The sequence below is a fragment of the Coffea arabica genome, chromosome 7e, assembly GCF_036785885.1.
Source record: "Coffea arabica cultivar ET-39 chromosome 7e, Coffea Arabica ET-39 HiFi, whole genome shotgun sequence".
In the NCBI taxonomy this organism is placed as follows: Eukaryota; Viridiplantae; Streptophyta; class Magnoliopsida; order Gentianales; family Rubiaceae; genus Coffea; species Coffea arabica.
Window position 1 is genome coordinate 2,415,276 of NC_092323.1, and position 22,622 is coordinate 2,437,897.

A 22,622-nucleotide genomic window follows, 5' to 3' on the forward strand; every position below is an offset into this window, starting at 1 on the left:
TTTATCTCATTTCGTATGCATGCATACTAACACAATTTTCAATGTTCATTTGACTAATTAATCTTATAAAATAATAATTTATGTTACAGTGATTTTTAGCGTGTAAAATGCTCGAACACATTGGCAGAGTTTACAAGAGATTGGGAGAAGGGATCCTTTAACCTTAATCTCTGGTTCTATCAAATCATGTCATGCCAAAACCTTAACAACTAGGTCGTGACCCGCCGCAAAATGGAAGTCTAATATATCAAAGCTTTCAGGGAAGATCACAAAAGGCTAACCATTAGTAGGACCAATTAACTAGACTCTGAAAGAAACCATATGTAATTCGGCGTGCTTTGTACCAGTAGAGCAACAGAAAAGAGGTAAAGAAGCCAAACGCCAAATGTACCTTTGTTATAGATGAAACTTTTTGAACTAAGTTTCTCAATTCTAAAATCTTTAAAATTTAAAAATTAAACAATTTGTTACAACTAACAAGCGTACCTGAACAGCTTAGAGAGCTGATCATCAGGATATTCCCCCTTTACATTTCCAAAATATATAAGAGATTAAACAAAATTGAGACCAGATTACAGAAATTGCTAGGACATTTGAATCATTTTACTCATAAAAAAATACCTCTCTGTACAACTCTGACAATTAGGCCACGATCAAAAACTGTCAAGGCGAATTTTTCCCACCAGACACCATTGTTGAAGTAGATTCCAAATCTTCATCCTGGTCCACATGCTCTGCATCACTTGCTTTTAGTTTCAGATTTTGAGATTCAGCGTTTCCCAAGGTATTTGCGGCCTGGATTTCCACTTCCCCAGCAGATTGAACAGTAGCATCAGAAGACCATTTCGAAGAAGCACAAGGGTGTTCCTTCCCACTATTATTGTCCCTGCTTGTGCTACTACAAGACAGCCACCCAAACTGCAAATTCTGGCCTTGCCAGCATTTACCATGTAAAAATGCCTTTTCGGCAGAGCGGCGAGTTGTAAAAGATATACGAGCTGAAACTTTGGATGCCTCTGACTCGTTATCACCATCTTGAGGCTTGGTATCTTCCAGTTCGACAACAGAGAGATCTCCAAAAACAGAGAAATGTTCCTTCAGATTGGAAACCTAGTAGAAATAAACAAGTTATCAGCACTCACAATCTGACAAGACATCAGGGACAACAAAATATTTATGCAGATAATTCCAACCGCATGAAAACATACAAATTCCCAAACTACAGCCCCGATTTTGATTGGTGCTGATTAAAGCATACATCCAATTTTAATTGGAAAAAGAAGAAAAACTCTGAAAAAGAATAATTCCATAATCTTTTACAGTGAATCATATATTTGCGCAAGTACTCAAAACAATGTCAAAACAATGTCATGCTCAGTATGAGAATCTAGTAGACTTAGAAGCATAAAACTCAGTACAAGGTACGACCAGCTCAAGCTGATTCTTACAAAATCAAATTAAGGAAGAAAAAACAGTCCTCAGAGCCAGCAGCATGACTCTTGGGGAACTGTTTAGTGTGAAAAAACTGTGCAACATATGGTAGCTCATTGCAAGGAAATAAAATTATCTGTAAGCAAGGACATGAATATGTCAGGAAAACCAAAAGAGAGATTACATTAGCAAGACCAGCAGGCAGAGGTGGAAGAATTTTGAATGCAGTGGGGCGGTTATCCAGTTTGAATCTGTTGATGACCATTGGTGCTCCTAAAGGTGCCAATGGGCGAATTGAGGGTTTCAAAATTGAGGATTCTGGCAATGTAATAGTAGAATTAATTTTTGGACTGCGGGCCACAGCACTCTCACCAGCTCTGCCACTATCCATTGTCGTCTCTGCTTGCGGTGATGAAATAGCAGTACCAGAATCACTGGACCTCAACATTTCAATTTTAGCAACATCAACCACCATGCCTCCTTTTTGCCCCTTAGAAGGCTGATCCAATGCTACCTCCTCTTTAAGACCAGTGGCCTGCAAAAACTGAACCCTTGAGAAAAGAAATCCAAATGAAAAGCAGTAGGTCAGTTACTATACATACAATTTTATGGAAATATACCATACATATTCCCTACTTGTAACCAAGATATCATCACATTATACATAAACAATATGTCCTAATTCACTTTCCAATCTTTTCTCAAAGTGTGTTTTAGTATGTATCTTGAGACTCACTGCCAGATACTTTTTGACTTGCAACTAAGATGTGATGCTAGACACCAGGTAGGAGATCTAAGATAAACAATCCAGGCAACAGGAAAATACAAAATTTCCAGAAAAGAAAATATGCTCTTGACAACTCATGAAATTTCTAATGGAAAGAAGTAACCAGTACTTGTTTCTCCAGTTTATTTAACTGGCGCTTGAACTCATTCCTTTTTTGGTCAAGCATTTCCTGCTTCTTTCGCACTTGTTCTTTCAAAAGCTCTAAACTCTCCAGCTTCTTTTGCAAAGGAGGTACAGCTTTGGGGCCATTGGTAGCCACAGGCTTTGGATGATCAGAACCAGGCAAAGGAGAAATGGCAGAATTGGCAATACTACTTTTAGACCCTGATATTTGGATATTATCTTTTCCTTTGGTGGTAGCAGATGGATAGGTAGGACCTCCAGTAAAGGTCACACCACGGGGATTAGCATGTATATTACCAACACCACCTGTTCCATCATCAGGTATGCTGTCCCGGTTAGCCCACCACAGCTTGATAAAGCGATTGCCCATTACAGCATCAGGAGCCTTCAAGGCTGCTTCTGCTTCTTCCCTCTTAGAAAATTGAACAAAAGCTCGTTCACTGTTCGATGGGATATAAATGTCAATAACCTCACCAAATTTTTGAAAATGTAAACGAAGCGCTTCCCTTTTGTTTTCTTTCTGAGGAACACCACTGACAAACAGAGTACGAAGTGCCTTTTGAGATGGTTTTCTAATACTACGTCCAGAATCACCATGTGGCTTTGAAGACAAGCCTAAAACTTGCATGCCAACTTCATCTGCCTTCGTCCGTCTTCCATGTAGGGCAATGGCCTCAGCACCGTTAATGGACTCCATGTCCTTTTTTGCTTCATTTTCTAGATGACTAGGGGAATTCAAAGTAGAATCAATCTTCTCCCTCACATCCCCCCTATTTCTTGAACTGCCAATCCTTCCCCAAACAGAGGAACTTTGAGAGCCTGTAACAGCCCCAGCATTTCTTGCTGGACGCTCATTATCAGAACCATCAAACTGTCCAACTGGAAGACGATCTGAACAATCTGCATCCACCAGAGGCTCAACCTTATCCAGATTGGATGGATTTAGGGCTAGAAGTTCAGGTGATGTATCAGGACAATCACTTGCCCATAAAGGTTGGTCAGGATCATACAGATCAGATCCTCCTGCCATAGAACCACCAACAAAAGCACCATTCAAACCTAATCCATCATCCCCTATTCCAGGCTTGCTATTTTTGCTATGTAGACATTTGCTATTCATGAATGCGCCAGAAGAAGAATTTGCAGGTAGAGGTCCTTGTCCAGCAGGTGTTCCCAATAGATGTGCACTAGGCAATGAAACAGGAAGATTAAACTGTGAAAGGCTCTGCAATGCAAGAAAAGAGAAGTCTAGTTAAATGCACATGCAATAACTTGCCCAAGAATTGTTCATAGCAGTGTATTTCATGGTGGAATCAGATTTACTACTTCAGAAATCTAAATCACAGAAAAAAAATAAGAGCATCTTTTACTTCCTCAAAAAGAAATTCATGAATAGTTAAAAGGAGCAATAATATGAGAAGAAAATAAAATACATTATTTTGGCTACTCGTTCATCCACTAATGGTAACTGTCATTTTCTTCTAACAAGAAGAAAATATTACTAGCTATATCCACAACTCCCCAAACTATGCAATGCTTTATTGAGCTACTACATTATCCAGCATCTCTATGTATTCAACAAGTAAAGTTCATGACTGTTTTCTGCGCCTATGGTGGCAAGGATTAACCCATGCAACATGCAGTTGATCAAAGAACACTAAGCTAGTTTTATTTATCCAGAAGTCCTGACAGGTACTTCCCTGAATAGAAACAAGTTAAATTATTTTGTTAGAAGTACACTAGGACTTGGCTGCAAAAGAGTTGACAACAGAACTATGCCAAATTTACCATTCCACAGCCACCTGTTCGCAACTTAAGACAGATATACATGCAGAAACTGAAGAATTCAAGCCACATGGAATGTAGAAATGTGTGGAGACAATATAGATTGAGACATGTAAAATGCAATATTAAATTCGATATAACTGGGCAATAAAAGACAAGAAAATACTACCAACAAAATTTCTTTGATCACAAATCATGTACCTGAACATCCTCAACAACTATACGGTTGACACCATGCTCCATCGGACACATATCTCCTCTTAAGCAAAAACCACGCTCCTCAAAATCTCTACAACGTGGCCGAGAAATGCCCAAGTTCACCGTAGGGTTAATTGATGGTTTCAATGCCCCTTGCAAACCAATGGAATGAAGAGTATCAAGACCACCATTAGGCATAGCTGGAACCAACCCAAATGCATTCCAAGTTGCACTCTGCACATTGGAAACATTCGGTAACCCCCTACCTGCAAATAGACTAGGAGGAATGGATCCCTGTTGAACAAGTTGAGAAGCAATATCTGCAGAACTAAACCTTGAATCACGCTGCCCCCAAGCACCAGATTCTCTACCTCTACCCCTAGTGGGCCCAGGATCAGCTGACAGGGACTGGTTTAACCTAATTCTTTGGCTTAAATCTGTTGGAGCTCTGGAAAATGATGCCAAATTTGGACGTCTTTTCTCAAACCTACCAGAGGAATCTCTCTCCTGATTGCCGATGTTGTAGGTCTTCCAGGTTTCACTAGACTGAGAACCACTTTCCCTACAAGGATGCCCATTTTCAAATGGCTTCCTTTTTCTGTAGGGTCTTGTCAAAACTTGTTCAGAAGCATCACCCTCCAATGATTGAGAACGTGCTTCTCGTCTACGATGCTTATGATTACGATCATCATCATCGTCTTCACTAATTTCTTTCTCCTCGGGATCGCTAGCAGGAGAAAGGCCTATTTTAGGAGAAGTGACTTTTAGCTCCATTCACAACCTCTTATGAAGAAGAAGACCAAGACCAAATAATTTTATAGCATCAAAAAGTATGATGCTCCAGGCAGCTGAATAATGAGAACCACTTTATTTACAGAATCAGCAAAGAGGGCTAGCGCCTGAAATAAAGAGCAGCATTGATTAAGCAGATAGGAATGTCAAAATGCAGAAATACCAACATTCATAAGCTAAGTGATAGAATTAACATGCATAATATGTTGCTTTAGGCATCTTAAATGAAGAAACAATTCCCTTTGCATGAAATCAAAGCACAGTAATTACTTTTAAATGTAAACCACAATACTAATACTAAAATCGATATTCAAGGACGACAAAAGAGACTAGACTTGATTTGTCAAAAATCCATGTTGCCTTTGATTGGAGTAAACTAGATTATCCCTCAACATTTGACATTTATATCAGAGTCCCTCAATGTGGCCAAAGTGCAACTAACACCTGAGAAGCAACTTGTCCCTACTACTCCACCAACTACTACTATTCAAAAGAATACCTGTGTGACAACAAAGGTACTCAACAGTCTTAGTTCTAAAAAACAATTACTTTCCAAGTGCAAATTACTCATATGTCCAAAAACCAGAACCAGCACCAGCATTGCCGGGGTAGCCAACACTAAAAATCCAAAATGAAAAACTAAAAACAGAAATATTAATAAAACAAATCCGATATGAAAAAACCTGTCTACTTGTGTATTGCTGTGTGCCACACTTCGTTTTTGTCAACCTTTTAGCCCATTTGGTATAACTCATCTGGAATGACAGTCCACCTCGTAAATGAGCTTTGCAAATGGACATTAATGAACTTCTAAGGTAAAGTCATTTCAAGCAAGCAGCTACTCCATGAAAAGCCTTGCTCTGTACATTAGTGCTTGAGGAGCACTTTCTCCAATTATTGAAAATCAAGGTGGCTTTCTGGTACCATCCATACCTAAATGCACCAATTAATCATCTAGACATGTTGCTCCATTCCTTTGCCATTTTGTGAACTGATTCATAATAGATTGACCAACCACCTTTCCCTTAATCTATCCCCAACTCATTACCACCAATTCAATCACCACAACATAATCTATCGTCTACCCCATCCATATTCTGTGCATCAGCCTTCATGATGTGGAGTCTTATTTACAAAGGTATCCAATTTTTTGCAATCTATTCCAGCTCTCTCTCTCTCTCTTCTTTTATTGTTTGAGTAAAATAGCCTTAAATATGTCATAAAACTACAAGCAGTTCAGAGGTCACTTTAAAAACAGAGAATTCATGTTCCCAAGAAGTTCCATAGCTCCAAAATAAATGAAGAACTGCAAGCAACAAAATTAATGTCAAATTTGCATTAGGTCCAGAATTCTAGTTTTGGTGACAAGAAACACATCACCTTAATACAGAAGCATAATCAATTAGAATGGTGGTAATAAAAAAAAAACTTGTGTTCATCAGGAACTACAATTTTAGCATTACCTTAGTCAAAATTTTTGGCAATTCTTAACCTCCCCATAAAATTTGGCAGGAAAAGCTCTCCTTTTTCAATGTGTAATTATATCTCATCCAGTCCACCACCATCGTCCATATAAATTTAAAAGATAACACAGAAATAACACCATTCATACAAAAAGAAACAGTTCAAGTGATGACCATTAATGAGCATGAGAAAAATTTTAATGTGTGGGAGTACTGAAATTGGTGCGCCTCTGTCTGGGGGTATGAGAGAGAAAGAGACAGAAGGTGCTTGCAAGTGTATAAAGACTTGATGGGCTTATGCTTGAAGACCATTACCTAATCTTCAGTAAACATCTCAAACGGGAGACAACGCACAGACGTGGCTGGAACTGAAAATCTTGCATTGAAATTGATCAATTTGACTCCAAAAAAGACTAATAACACTTGTTTTACTTAACTCATCTCTCTTATAATCTTGTGAAATGTCAAACCAATGAGTCACACTTCATCAAAATCCTATGTGGTCAATTTCAATAAATGAGCGTCCAAGGAGTCAACATTAGGCTACAAGATTTATCTACACATATGACGAGACGCACATGCAATTACCAAAAAAATCTTAAATGCTAAAGAGTACACGAGAATTGGCCATTTAAAGACACTACATAACTATGCAAACAAACATCCAGCTTTCCATCAAACCAACCGAAAGTAAATATTTCCCAAAATGCGGTAAAACCTCAGCAGTTCATAAAAAGAGAAAGTAACAAAAAATCAATTATCTATAAATTCCACAACTAACCAAAGGGCCAGCATGTACACATGTAGGAGCCAAGTGCACCAGTCATGCAGTTCACCCAAGATACTCATACCTAAAGGCCAGACCCTAGTTCCACAGCCAGTAAAGTGTACAGATGATATCGAACAGCAGTCACAGAACAATAATCTAAGAAGGGGCGCTCTTATCCCAGGCATATCCACTGTAGCTCATCAGCCCAAAAGAAGGAAGAAATGGAGCAAAATTACTTTAAAAAAAAAATAAAAGGAATAAAATAAGCAATGCCATGAACACTTAAAAAAGAGTTCATTACTTAAGCCAGTCCAGATAATGTCGCATACAATGGGAACCAACATAAAAGGGAAAGGAAAAAGAAAAATAGTAGCACTAACAATAAAAGCTATTACAAAGCCCAAACCCTAATTCAATTAAGGCAATTTGATCACACAACTTAAAACAAAATCCAATAGCAATAACGAATTGAAAAAACAAAAAACTAGAAGGTAAACGAGCGAAACCTGTTGAATTGTGAATTAGGGTTTCGAACATTTTTACTTTTTCTGTTCCCTTTTTCTCCTCTGTTTCGGTGAAATGATAAAGAGAGCAGGCTGTAGCTTCTTCCTCCAATAGTAATCGGACCGTAATTTTGCACCTTACGCCAAGTCAGTATTTTGTCTGTATTTGCAATCTCTATATTGTATAAGCTCCCCCCCGTCCAAATGTCGTTTTGTCTCTCTCTCTCTCTCTCTCTTCTCTCTCACGCACCCTGTGAAGAAGAAAAGGAGAGAACAAAAGGAGGGTTTTACAGAAGAAACACGGACGGATTTGGGTAGCCAATAAAATAATTTTATCGTAAATTGAAGAAAACAACCCTCATGTGTTGCTAAAATCTAGACATATTCATCATTCGAAATTTTGTCGCAGCCAAAAGGGCTGATTAATGCCGGTGGCAGTTCCGCAAGCGTTTGAATAGCTGTAGTAGTTTTAGTGTAATTATGGATTGGCCCAAAAAGTAGTCTGGGAAGGCCAGCGGAACCCAAAAGCATGGTGACCGTACTTGGATTTATATATTTAAAAAAAAAAATTACTCAACCAAGACCTCTATTCTACGCCTCACCTGCGGCTGTCAATTACTACTGGTCATAACAGATCTTTAACTTGGGCTGGGATTGGAGTTGCGGGGCCGCGGGGGTAGTCTATAGCAAGCCCATATGTCTTCTTAACATAATTACACTGAACACGCTCTCTGTGTTCGAGCCCAAAAAAAAGTTTTTGGGAAATTTTGAAAAGGAAAAAGTAGGAAGGCTGAAAATTTATGAGCAGAGTAAGTATTGGAACATTTATAAATGAGGTATGGGCTGCTGTTCATAACTTAAAATGAATAATAAACTTACCATTAAGATTAAATTACCCTCGTAATTATATGCACTGCATTGAATAGAAATGTGCGCTTTTTTCTTTTTTTTTTTTTTTAAAAAAGTTCACTTTTAGGGTTAGAAATGTGCATGTTGGCAATTGCACGTACACATCCAAAATCTCCACATTTAAAATCGATACATGTGTACATATATACGTTCAAATGTGCAAATATGATGCATGTGCATGTACAAGTATTAATATGTGCGCAAAAGAATAAAATCGTAATTTTATCTAGAACAAAAAATGTTTTTTATAATTTACAAACAATAACCCATACTTCATTTGCAAATTTCCTAAAACTTACATCATAGTTATGAATTTCCACTCTCCTAAATAATATCCTATCCAAACACACACATTAATATTTCAAGCGTCTCCTCTAATTTCTTACGTATACGTTGAATTTGACCAATGCGTACCGTGTCTTGACCGACTGAAATTAGGAACTTAATACACATGTAACCCAACTAATGAAAGACGTGACTTGCTGGAAAATTTGAAGAAATATAGCAGCAGTCTATTTCTATTTTGCACTGGGGATGAAAACAACGTAAAATTTTCATTTTTAAGTTTTCGATCTCTTTTTAACATCCTAGGAATACAAAGAAAACCGACAAAAGGGTCATACTTAAGCAAATTTAAGACAAGGTCCTTGCAATTACAGCAGACAACAACAGTAGCATATTTGTTATTGACAACATAATCAAGATATTTCAATGTTTTTTATCAGTCACCCTTTTTTTTTTTAATAATAGGGTCAGTCCTTACGCGCAAAACAAAACGTTCATAAAAGTGCAGCATTATTCAAACAATTAAAACTGCAAACATGTGGTTAATTTCTTTCACCTGTATTTCATGAGATAATCTTTATAGACATTATGGAAATCTTCTTCGAAGTTATTTCTGAAAACAACATCATAAATGTTTAAAAAAAAAAAAAAAAAAAAAAAACGAAAAGGTGAGAAGTTCATTTTGCTGCCTAAACGCCTTGACAAATCAAATTGACTCGATGAATGCCTTCAGTGTCTGCTTTACAGAGTGCACACTGAATATCACCAACGCCAATAACGCCACGGGGCAAAGAAAGGAAAGGATATGACGCCGCCGATTCATGCGCCACAAGCAAAGAGGCAAGAATAACAGTCTAAGAGATGCACAGCCATCATTAGTACCCAAAAATTATGAAACAGTAACCAAAAGTGCCCCCCCGAGATCCAAACAGATATTTCTTTCAGCAAATGGCTGCCCCAACAACCTTCTGTACATGAACACACATCAGAAAAAGATGAGTTACCGACCAAACCAGCCTCGTGGAGGCTGGACTTCCCCATCATTCATTAATTTATCTAACACCACATTAAGATCAACGGATTGCCCATTCTCTGTCAATTTCCGGACTGTTGCTCGCACCTGATCTCTCGGAAATCCCATATTTGTCACCTTGTCAACCACATCATCAACGGGAACCCTGTTTCCAGAACCTGAAGAACCAGAGCCACCACTGACCCCAGAGGCAGTTGGTATTGCTTGAGGTAAAATCCGTGCGGTAGGAAGCTGTGGATAACCACTTCCACCACCATGGCCAATGACAGGAGAGGAAAGCTGCTGAGATTTCGCAGGTGATCCACTGCCATACTGGGATGATGAACCGCCATACAAATATTGTTCCCCAGAAACAGAGGCTGGGCCGTATGTCCCAGAAAATCCTGGACCAGGCCGGCTAGATGGCGGCTCATACATGTGCGGGGGAGCTCCATAGAACTGCTGGTGGGGAGGAGCTGCGCTAGGTGGAAGGGAAGGAGTTTGGCGGTTAGCTGGAGAATAACTTTGAGATGGTACATAAGGTGGTTCTTCAGGATGATGGGCTAATGCAGGTTGGTGTTGGGGGGGATTAGCAGCTTGGAGAGAGTTGTGTGGTTGAGGAGGTGCAGGAGGCTGAGAATACTGAAGTTGAGGGAGGGCTTGGTACTGTTGCTGCAGCTGAGGTGGCGAAGAAGCCTGCAGCTGCTGTGGTGGAGGCAATTGATATTGCTGGCCCAAGTTCTCTGATGTTTGACCAGCTGGTGGCGGTGGTGGTGGAAAATAAGGCTCCTGCTGAGGAACAGAAGGAAGTTGATTATGAGAGAACTGGCTTGGCAGCTGGACTTGAGGTGGTAGATTTTGTTGCGAGGCCGGTGGAGGAGCATTAGGAGGGACAACTGACGGTGTTTGAGCAACAGGAGGAAGGTGCTGGTGAGATTGTTGACTAACAGATAATGCAGGTTGTGAAGAATCCAAATGACTGGTGCCCTGTGTATCCACATGCTGCTCAGCCTTTGAAACTTGCAGCTTTGCAAGATGCAGCTGAGCATCCAAATTTTCTTGCTTATCCCTTATAAACTGTACACCATTTTGCACCTGTACCCATTTTTTGATGCAGTCAACACAAACAACAAAAAACAGAGAGAGAGAGAGATAATAGGAGGAGGAGAAGCATAAACATTACGCATGACAATTTAAATCTGACAAAATTAGATATTCATTTCAAGTCAAGAAACAACCTAGGAGCCTGATTGCAAGATGAGAAAAACAATAAGACGTACCAATCCAGACAAGCTTTGTTCATTTTCCAAGCCATTATGGGAAGACAAAAGGAAAACTCAGGAACAATCTCATGAAGGGAAAAAACAGTGCAGGTACTGCATCTACAAGCATAATTGTGAAGTGCCTGTGCTAAAGAGACCTTAAATGGCATAGATGAAATCAGTCTCTAGTGCAGAGATGCTGATTATTTGGACCAATATATTTGTCTAGCTCAACACTTAAGACTGAGCTTAAAAGGCAACTATCTTGCTCTAACTGTTTACCACTAACACTCTGTTGCACTTTTGCAAGGGAATAAAAATTTTCAATAATACAGGTGTGGGTTAACTCAGACAATCTGTACAAGTTTGGATTTAAAAAAAAAAAAAAGGGTCTAGGCTTAAGTAGCCAATAGCAGTAGATCTCAAATAATTATTTTAGCCAACCTTTTGACCTTAATAACTTGCAATGGCTGGAGAAGGTGAGGAGATAAGATCAACGTGGCCATGCACCAGAAAATAATGCACAATATAAACATTACAACCCCGGAAAGGTGCATTTCTATTAAAAACAAAACCCTCGCATGCATAAACTTCTCAAAAATGAGTGGCAAGTAAAATATTACCATCCCATCAACAACCTCCTAAAATCTATGCAGTAAATCTGGAATAGTTTAATTAATCAAATGGAAAAACAAATTGTCAGTGAACTGAAAATGCTCTGAAACAGACGGGTAAAGAGAGAAATGGAGATACCTCTCTAAGAATATTTTCCAACTGTCTCATTCTCCCATCAGAGCTCCCATGATTAGTTCCGACAGAGACCTTCAATTCATCCAAAGAATTTTCAAGGTGACGGGTCCTGGACTCCAACTGTGTTAATCGTGCACTAACACTGTCCAATCCATTCATCAGATTATCGGCATACTTCTTCATGGTACGATCAATCTCAGACACCAACTTGGGGTCAACAACATTTTGATCCTTCTCCAAAATGACTCTTCCAGGTTCGAAGGAGTCAAAAGAACTGTAAGTCTGTTTAGAAAATCAAGTTCCATCAAAAACAAAATTGAAAAAAAAATGTAGAGGAACCTATCCACTAGCTAATATCAAGTCCCGCTCCAATCAACACAAAACCTTTCTGTTTTTGGAGGTAAAAAGATACCTCCTTTCTTCTTCCTCCTAACTTGTCCTCTAGGCGTTCTTATACCACAGGTATACTTCATGCACAAATAAGTTAGTCTTATATAATTTGGATTTAAAATGTCCCTTCAGTGATTTATTAATATCAAAAAACCAACCCCGTTATCAATCAATGTCCACTCTCTTTCTCCCTCAGGCCTGATTCTGATCTAATCTTCGATGTTTCTCGGAACTATTATTAAATCTTAATGGTATATACTTTGTACAATTTCATACCCACCGAGGGCCTTTCCAGTTGCAACCTTTTGATAACCATACACCGCACAGCATCACCATATATGTTAATTGTAGACATTAAACAAACAATAACAATTTGATCGCCGCCAAAAACATTTGATTTTTCGCTTCCTAAATCAAGATTGAGGAATAAGCTTGTCACATTAAACTTCAAGCGAAGCCGTAAATCCATCAACATTTGTATTGCTTAATCAGTAGTACTACTTCAGTTCTGCCAAGAGTACGCCTTTTAAGTACTAAAACAGCCCAAAAAAGGGAGAACGTGGATAGGCCAAAACATAACCAAAATCGACCAACCTTAAATTACCCAGAATATATAAAGTCCAAAATTGGTTTAGTCTTCCTAAACATAAAATACAAAGATAAAGTATAGACTGGGAAATAAAACAAAAAAAAAAAGACTTTACCCTGATTCCACCCGTATGAGTCTTGTTGTCGGCTGAATTCCAAGCCCTAGGCGGCGCATCAAGATTGCCGGAATCGATTTCGGTCCCGATGGGGCGAAGCGGCTGGAAATCATAGCTGGGAAGGATCTCCTCTTTCTTGTCGGAATTCCCGATGCGGTGATCCTCGCGAGGGTTAATCAGATCGATGAAGTCATTATGAGAATTGAGGCTCTGCGAATTGGATAGATCCATGATCTGTTTGTCCATAAACTGGGATGTATTCATCGAGTATTCACTCAATCGTAGTTGACACTTAAATATATATTATTCTCCTAACACCAATAATATAATGAATTATATGCAGTACTTCTTAAATTATTAGCATAAATATAGATATATTTGTAGAGAGAGAGAGAGAGTGGAATGGAAGAAAAACGGTGGGAAATTCTGGGATGGTTCTGGGTTATTCTTACCTCCGGGATTTGGCGTGAAGGTTTTTTGATAATTTGACGATGTGAAATTATGAGGCGTCCTTCGTGGGAATTTTATTTTTATTCTTTTTCCATTTCCTTCGTGGGAAATTTATCTAAACAAGACCCGTATTTCCCGTCGTCGCTGCTCCTCGGAAATGGAATGGCGAAAAAACGATGTCGTTTTCTGGATCTTAAGTTGACAATTTGCTTGGATTAATTTCGTTTTGGCCCTCCCCAGGTTATTTATGCGATTATTGATATTTAATTTCAAAATTTAAAATAATATACCATAAATGTTTTTACCGTTGCAAAAAATGAAATTTAAAATTTAATAATAAAAAAAAACCCAGATGAGGATATGATGATGTCTTCTTCCTTAATTAAACTTTTTTTTTTATTTTTGGAAGACTCTTGATTAGTAGTCGATGTCTTGGAGTGGATGGGTCCCACTTGCACATAACTCTTGCATCAAAAATACTCTCTCTGTTGAAATAAAGCCCCTAAGGAAAGCCACATTGCACATCAGCTTCTGCGATGCAGCTTATTAGTTAAGGTACTGCAGAAGAAACTATTATGTCTGGAGTGACTGTAGAGAGATGATTGCATGAGATTGGCAAGTTCGTTCATCTTACTATGCAAGGGAAGGTAAATTGGCAGTAGATAATTTAGCAAATATGGAGCATTGTTTGCTCTATTAAACAAAAATTCTAATGTCTCCTCCAAGCAAAATTTTTGCAACATTTCATGGAAATAACAACCCATAGATTATAGATCTCTCTAAAAGTGGCCATGTAAAAAAAAAAAAGCAAATGTTTCAGTCAATTGCTACCGAAATTTTTTGTTTTATGAAGATAAAACGTGCCTTATCCTCAAACATAAGGATAAGGACCTCTGGATAAAATGTACCTCTGGACTTATAAGGAGTCAACAAAGACTGAACTACCATCGGGACGGGTACACTACTCACCCGTATGAATTTGAAGAGATCACATATTGCTGTAAATGATAGGAGGTAAAGTTTGAATTCCTGATCTCTCACCCACCAAGACTTAGTCTTTGGTAGTAGCCACCGCCCCAATGACCGGTGGTTCTTCGCACTCACAGTTGCCAGGCATAGGATTTGATTCCTTGGCGGTGGAAAAAATCCCAAAGAGTCATTAACTGATTACTCGAACCGACTCCAATAGTTATTGCTGGAGAATTGACTAGCTTTAATAGGAAAATAGATGCAAATTCTATAATCAACTTCGCCTTTTGTTTGCCTCCATAATTCTGAGATGATTAGGAGAATGACTGGCCCAAAACGGAGAGCAACTTTCCATGGATACGAACATTATGAATTTATGATGATGACCCTATTCCGACTGCAAGTTGGAATTAGCTGCACAAGTTGGATAAAGCTCGTACTCTCCCTGGGAAACTTTCTCGTGGCCCATTGGCCACTTAAGCATCCAGCGGTCAAGGCTTCAGCGGTCATCAGTTCTTTAACTTTTCCCAGTGCGGGGCAGATCCCGTCCAATACAGAGAAAACGATACAGCTCAAATCAAACCAACAATGGTATGGCGATGCTCAGGCGGAAGCGTGAAATCTATTAATTTTGGTTTTGCATCAGAACATGCCAACAAACTACCTCGCATTAGTTATTGGGCCCAGTTAAACACCGCCTAACAAAATATTTAAAAGAAAGTTTAGTATGCTGAATATGCACAGAACTGAGCGAGACAGACAGAGAGTATTGGTAATGCACTTGATAAGACTTTTTTCCGTCTTAGTTTACATTTTTGCGTGCAAGAGTTGGATACAATTTTGGACTCAGGATCCAAACCCAAAAATAGTTATCAGAACTGGTACTCAATTACAGAAAGCCCAGAAGAATTGGGCCATGGGACTTGAACTATGATCATGTGCCCTTCATACTCAAATGCCACCTCATTCCCATTGACACGGCAAACGGTGGGCTTCTGGGACGAGAAGACCCTCATTTCTCCGGTTCCCTTTACTCCGATTTGTACGGCGTCGGCATCATCATTGAACACCATTGTCTGAATGGCACCACCAGAGTTGAGCATGTTCACCAGACCAATTGGAGCAAACCGGACACCTTTGCCGCTAAAGACCTTGACGGGCGAGACAGTTACGAGGTCAAAATGAAATGGCTCCAGCGATATTTTGAAGTCGTCGGATGGCTTCGAGAGCAGCAGCCTCTTCTCCCGGAAAGAGTACAGGGCAAACACTTGAACTCCATCAACTGAGATTGGCGAAGTCCCCTGCTTCCACTCCACATCTTTGGGACTGAAAGTGGAAGTCACAGAATGAGAATACTGAGAGGCACATTTGTTGCGTCTCGCTTCTCTGCACCATCCTCCACCTTGGCAGTTAAATGCCCCCACAACTCCGGTATACTGATGCAAGACACACAAGTATTTGACAAGGTTAATATCCAATTGTGTCACGAGCTAGGAGGTGATTGAGAAATCAAGGGAGAGTAAATTAACCGCTCACCTTGTTGAGGTTCCAGATCTTAAGCATGGTTTTTCCATTGTGAAGAGGGTCTTCAAAGAGGCAATCACGGGTAGGAAGCGCATAGTACTGGCAACGCAGAATTGTACCGTCAGGCAAGACGAGGCTTTTGAGGAGCTCGAAGTTGTGCTTTCCTACAGAGTCACTCACGTAGATCGGTCCACCGGAGATGGCTCGAGAGGCAGCGTGAAATTCAGCACAGGGATGAGTTGACTGGAACATGTCCCAGTCAGGGTGAATGAAATTGCCCATCCACAAGCTATTATAAGCGCAGTGAACCATGTGACACCCTTGTAACCAGAATGTGCCGTTCGGATCACCGGAAGGATCGGTACACCAAAAGTCGTCTCCTGTTGTTATCACGTAACACGTTAAAAGCCCATATCTGTGTTCAATTCATAAGTTTGTCTAAAACTTGGTGCGTCAGTATTTTTACGTTAATGGTACTGACCAAGAAAACCGCAACACCAATTTGTTTCACCAAAATTATTGAGTAGGTGGCTCAAGGAAGCAGGCAGTTTATACACGCGCACGCGTATGTTTTAGATTAGAACTGGCTCGAATGGATTAGCTTTTAAGTACTCTAATCTTTAATTAATTTTCATGATCAATGAAAATATTTTACTCCCTAGAAGTCTTACGATTATTCAGTCAGTAACGGATAAGAGCCAGTCCCACACGGTTTTGCCATAAAGTCGCAAAATCAGCTGCTATGTGAGTAATAAATAAATAAATAAATGAAAACGGAGAGAGTAACGTACCGACACGGCCAAGGGAGATGGCTTGGGTTCCGAGGAACATGAAGTCGTTGCAATGCTCCATGCTGGCAATCACGCCATTCCCTTTCAAGTGATTTCTGACGGAAGACGTAAGGGCTTTGAAGTAGGCTTTCGCGAGCTCCACTCTGCCCCCATAATCCTCGCAAACCATTTCCAGCAGCTGCCCCCCATAATTAAACAACCATTTCAGTGTTACACGAAACATGCAAGTGGACGAACGTGAACAATTGACGGTAATATATATATATATATATATATATATATATAATATATAATTTGATTGGACTTTGAACGCCTATAAATAATTAAGAGATATAGAAAGGCATTAACGTGCCGACAAAGCAAACGTAGCAGTAGCAAATCCAAAAAAAAAAAAAAAAGAAGAAGAAGAAGAAGGGATTTTTGATTTGTCCTAATCTGAATCTAGTCGAGAAGAAGTAAACGCTAGTAAAGACACGTGGCGGTCGTAGGTTTGGAAGTTCATTGGAAAACTTACATGAATGACGTCCACCTTGACTCCATCAATTCCAATGGACTCCAGGTGAGAGTGAAGGCCTTCGTACAATTGGTCAGCAAGCTCCGGCGGTACCAACCCAACTCCATTGTTCACGATCTTATCCACCGCGAGATCTTCCATGGTCTTCTGCAGTCCGGGGGACAATTTCGGTGCAATCACTTTTGATTCGGGCAGCTCCGGGATGTCGGGTCTAAGCCCGCCCCAGTATCCACAAAACGCATGCCACACGTAAACATAGTCCACACTTTTGAAGTTGTCCTTGAGGTCCCGAATGAAAGCACCCATGCCTTTATTTGGGCCGGCACCGGATCCCGACTTGCCGGGGCTCTCGTAGTCCCTGAATTTGTAGTTCTCTTGGAACTTGATGAGCCTGCAAGGCATTTGTTCACCGGCGGATGTTCTGTTCATTCCTTCTGTGGTGATTGGATCGTCGTCGTGGGAGATGGACTGCCAACCATCGTCGATCAGCACCAGCCCAGGCGGGCACCCTCCTTCCGCGAGGTCCTTCACACCTTCCCACACGCCTTGCGGCTGCACCGTGAGGTAGAAGGCATCCCAAGTGCACCACCCGAACTTATCCACAATGCCCGGTGGAGTCTTTTCCTCCAAGAGCTTGAAGGTCCCCAGGTGGAACCTGACCACCTTCATAGCCTCTTTGACCAGCGTGAATGGATCGTCTCCCACGTGCATGTAAAGCACGCTCCGGAACAACGAGCCGTTGACTTTTGTCGACCCGCTTTCGACGCAGAGATCTATGTAGTCATCTTCGCCGGGCTGAAGAGAAGCCCTGAAAGGGCCTTCGATGAGCGGAAGGAGTAAGACGTAGGGGCGACCGGAGTCGGACTTATCGAGAATGACTATTTGAGTTTCGTTTTCGAGGTCTGCACCTTGGGTTCCAATCCAGTGGGTGGTCCACCAGACCTTGAACCTGAAAATGCTCATGAACCTGATGTCTTTGAGCTTCCCAACCGGCACGACGTGACGGCTCTTTGCCTCCAGGCTGTCGAAACCTACGAAGCAGCCGGAAGATGTTGTGACCGGCTTGTCACCGGTGGTGTATGGGGAGGGTGTGGCAACGATATTGGCCGGAACTTCGGATAAAATGACATGGTTATTCACCAAGAATTTTGATTCGTCTAGACTGATTAATGACAGGTTGCAGCCATCCACCAGGACGGAAATGTTTGAGCCACCTTTGCCGAGACTGGGAGCCATTAATTGATCAATAAACTTGACAAGCAAGCAAGGAAATACTACAACCTAAGAAATTATTGGGAGCAGAAAGCTCTTCAAAGAAAGCACGGAAAGCAGGGATGAGATTGGGTAGTTGAACCACAAGCTAGCTTGGTCTGAGAGTTATATAGAGATGTCAAGTGATGTCAGTAGCTCTTTAGAAATGGAATGAAGGATCTTTAATCGAATATTTTTGTGTGGTATATCTTGAACTAAAGCTTGCTCTTTTTTCTATCGTTGAGATGCTGTAAGAGTAGTGTAAGTTGCTTTATCCAGTTCTGGCTGGCTATGGCAGATTTATAGGCCACGATGGTGGTAAAATTTATAAGAGTTAAAGGGTCATAACTAAGAGTAGGAAACTTCAAACGAAGAAGATGAGGTGGTCGGTTTGGTTTCAGCTTTCAAGATTTGATTTTAGGGGGGGCAAGGGTACTGTAGGAAAGTGCATTAATTATAATTATCCTAGTGTCCTTTTCGTCGTCGAGAACATTTCTTTTTCCCAAATCCCACGGAGCCGTTAATCCACCGTTATTAGTTAAAGGTAACGTTCAGGGTAGATGACAAGTGGTAAGTAGACCTATTAAGCATATGACAACTCTTTGGGTGGCAGATGACAAATTCAACATCCATCTTCACAATTTTGGTAGTGCAATTACCATAAAAGATTTTGATGATTGAGTTTTAAGGTTTCCTCTGATTGCAGATGATTACGGGTAATATTTTTTTCTGAGGGAATTACTAGTAAGATAAAGTAGCAGAACGACATCAGAACTCAAGGATTAAAAAAAAAAATGTATGCATAGTCCGACTACGAGATAGGGGTGTGCGCGGATTGGATACTTATCTCATTTATCATTTGGTTGACCCGATCCACACTTTGAAGGTCAGTTATTTTCTATTCTTACTTGTCCCATATATTAACAAGTACTCGATTATAGGGTACTCGCTGAGATAAGATCGAGTCAACGGGTTTCCGCTCTCCTCCACTTATCATTTAATTTTTTTATTTTATACTAATTTAATTTTGTATTTTACACATTCATCTAAGATTTAATAAAGATTTTTTCTCAAAAAAGCCTCCCACCAAAAAAAAAAGCATGAGAAGAGAATACAAGAAAAGGAATTAAAAGAATTCAAAATAAAAAATTTTTGAAATAAGTAGCACATTTTTTTAAATATATGTTCCGCATTAATTAAACTCTTTTGTATGAAATATAAGATTATGACCTATATAAATAAATATTGTAAATAAACTATAGTCTCTCATATTTGTAATGCAATTTGTTCAATGAAATTACTTATTTAGTTCTAAAAACATTATTTTATAATATGTGTATAAAAATAATATATATATATATATATATATATATATATATATGTGGGACGTGTCAGGTACCCACGAATTTTTAATTATATGACCTTAACTCACCTTGCATTTTAGCAGATACCCGACCCTCTTTTAACCCGATCAAATAATACATATTGAGTATCCTAATTTTCGAATCAGATCGAATCGAATATGTCGAGTTTTTAGGTTAGCGGATAATTTTGCCCTCCCCTCATGCAAGAAGTCAGGACCAAAACGAAGTAACATGTAGAAGCGGCAAAGTATCAGTACAAACGAGCATATACATATAACCGTGCCCTTGCCCCTCGGGATCAGCTCAGCCGGTGAACCAATGGGGTATTCCTCGTGGTGGCACAGGTTCGAGTTTGGCTTCACATATCGTCTGGGTACTCTTGGGGGGCGGGATACACAGGTGCAGAGGGATTAGTCGGGCTCCTTACGGATTGACTCGGACACCCTCTATGTTGACAAAAAATATATATATATAACCGCGCCCTTAAATGGATTTGGATGACTCCAATGAATTTAATGGCTTTAAATGGACAAACATCTAAACTCAAATTATGTCGGTGGATTTAGATAGATTATTGCATCATCCATGTGTATCCACTTAACAGAAAAAGAGGTGCAAATGAGGCGTGAAAAAAAAAACTTTAAATTGTCAAGCATCATTAGAAAATAGATAAAACTTGACCATGACAAATAAAATATTATAGGACGAAAGGGAGTGTCAATATGCATACGGAATTAGATATCATTGGGTCTTTGGTTTCTCCACTAGTAAATGATAATATAGCTTAACTTTAGAATCTGATTTTTCTGGAAATCAGCTGTATGATCTTATTATCAAACTTTTTGTACTTAAATGCGCATCCTCTACCTTAATGTTAACCTTTATACCATCTAAAAACAACACGAAAAATGGAAAAATATCCGGGGAAAAAAGAAAGGTTTGATCACTCATTAAATCAATTGATACACCGATTTTTTTCCCTCATTCGTGTCTTGGTTATGGATGACGGGAATCCCTCACTGACATGAGAGATTGCATCCCGTTACAACAACATGAGTTTTTGCAATCGACCTTTTAAGTCAAACCATATAATCTTTGGAGATCATCTTTACATTCTTTTAAATTTTCTTAAAATTCGAACATATATATGTATGTATGTATACATATATATATATAGTTCGTATTAATATCTCGACATGCGAATTTGTTTAATTATACAAAGAAGAAAAAAGTCAACAGGAATGTTACGGGATGGAGGAAGTATTATTGATAAAGTGAAAGGGAATCAGTGGAGCGAAGAATCAAGAAGCTCAAAGTTTCAGAATATTCTCTCTCTTTATATGTTTGAGAACATTCTCCCTCTTTATATGAGCAAGGGGGCTAGGCCCCATATGAATTAGCCACCTTTAAATTAATTTTTTTAAAAAATTTATTTATTTTTTCATACTTTTATAATTGAAGTTAATATTTGATATTTTTAGATGTTATATATTTAAATAGATAAAAATTATTTTAAACATAACATATTAGGATAATTTTATTACAAAAATTTTGATCTCTTCTACAAAAAAAAAAATCCTAGCTCCGTCACTATTATCTACGAGAAAATCTGCTTTCCTGATACCCAAACGGTTACTTTAAATAAAGCTATTTATACTTGCATCCATTATTTTATCATGTGAGAATCTAATCAATCAAGAGGGGCTAAGGCATGTCTTTTTGCATCAAATGCTACAAACGTTTCGAAAAGCATATATTCTGTTCCGCCGCATATTCAAACTCCACTATTTATTTATTTATTTCCACGGCTCAAAGATAAAGAAATCAGAAAAACATAAAAAAAAAAAGAAGATGCAAAGAGAAATAAAGAAACTGAAGCTATGGCTGTAAATTAATCGAATCTAGCTAACTTTTATACCGTCAAACGAATGTGAACTTTTGGACTCAAGTTCAAATCCTATACAAGTTTAAAATTTAAGATTGAATTCAATCCAATCTAATAGTATTCGACAGGTTCGAGTTCGATTCAAAAGATCAAAATTCTATTTGAATTTTTAATTTATAATATCATTTTACCACTATTTATGTATAAAATCTATATAACACAATACTAATATGTAATTTCATGTAAAATGTTAATATAAAAAATTCTTCGAACATTATTGAGTCTTAACAAATCAAATATCTACATATTCCAATTGAATATGATAATTTAATCAAATATTAATTTTTGATCAAATTTAAACTCAACCCCATCGAAATTCAAACTCAATTCGTTTATAATCGTAACCCAAACAAATTCGATCTTCCGAGTTCACGATAATTGCTCATGAAGACAAATGTAGAAAAGAAAACCTTGACACCAGAAATAGGAATTCATGCCCCTCCAAGGCAGCCAAGCTGGTCTCACTAAGGGTTAGTACACCCGAGATTCAGTGTTCGAGTCTTGTCAAAAAAATGGGGAATAACCCAACAACCCGAATAAGGGTTGGGGCCTGAAGTGGGGCTAGGTCCTTTTGTTTGTTTTAAAAAAAAAGAAATAGGAATTCATTATTTCTGCCTTACTATTTTGATTGTAATTTGATGCATTATTCAA

General features: G+C 39.0%; 3 protein-coding genes across 3 annotated transcripts; all 3 read right to left on the reverse strand.

Annotated features, from left to right (window-relative positions):
* Nucleotides 1-366: 366 nt before the first annotated feature.
* On the reverse strand, nucleotides 367-8,106 carry LOC113723066 (zinc finger CCCH domain-containing protein 41-like). The gene is made up of 5 exons (XM_072059032.1): nucleotides 7,855-8,106; nucleotides 4,328-5,223; nucleotides 2,328-3,566; nucleotides 1,616-1,966; nucleotides 367-1,110 (listed from the first exon to the last, which is right to left on the reverse strand). Exons 2-5 carry the CDS (start codon nucleotides 5,096-5,098, stop codon nucleotides 664-666), a joined length of 2,808 nt encoding a protein of 935 aa, XP_071915133.1. The 5' UTR covers nucleotides 5,099-5,223; nucleotides 7,855-8,106; the 3' UTR covers nucleotides 367-663.
* A 1,786-nt stretch (nucleotides 8,107-9,892) lies between these two features.
* Nucleotides 9,893-13,632, reverse strand: LOC113723036 (uncharacterized). Its single transcript, XM_027246303.2, has 3 exons — nucleotides 13,164-13,632; nucleotides 12,073-12,351; nucleotides 9,893-11,152 (listed from the first exon to the last, which is right to left on the reverse strand). The coding sequence occupies exons 1-3, from the start codon at nucleotides 13,425-13,427 to the stop codon at nucleotides 10,046-10,048; spliced, it is 1,650 nt and encodes a 549-aa protein (XP_027102104.2). The 5' UTR covers nucleotides 13,428-13,632; the 3' UTR covers nucleotides 9,893-10,045.
* Nucleotides 13,633-15,349: 1,717 nt separating this feature from the next.
* On the reverse strand, nucleotides 15,350-18,777 carry LOC113723076 (galactinol--sucrose galactosyltransferase-like). The gene is made up of 4 exons (XM_072059790.1): nucleotides 17,412-18,777; nucleotides 16,898-17,075; nucleotides 16,119-16,486; nucleotides 15,350-16,018 (listed from the first exon to the last, which is right to left on the reverse strand). Exons 1-4 carry the CDS (start codon nucleotides 18,645-18,647, stop codon nucleotides 15,455-15,457), a joined length of 2,346 nt encoding a protein of 781 aa, XP_071915891.1. The 5' UTR covers nucleotides 18,648-18,777; the 3' UTR covers nucleotides 15,350-15,454.
* Between the last annotated feature and the right edge of the window lie 3,845 nt (nucleotides 18,778-22,622).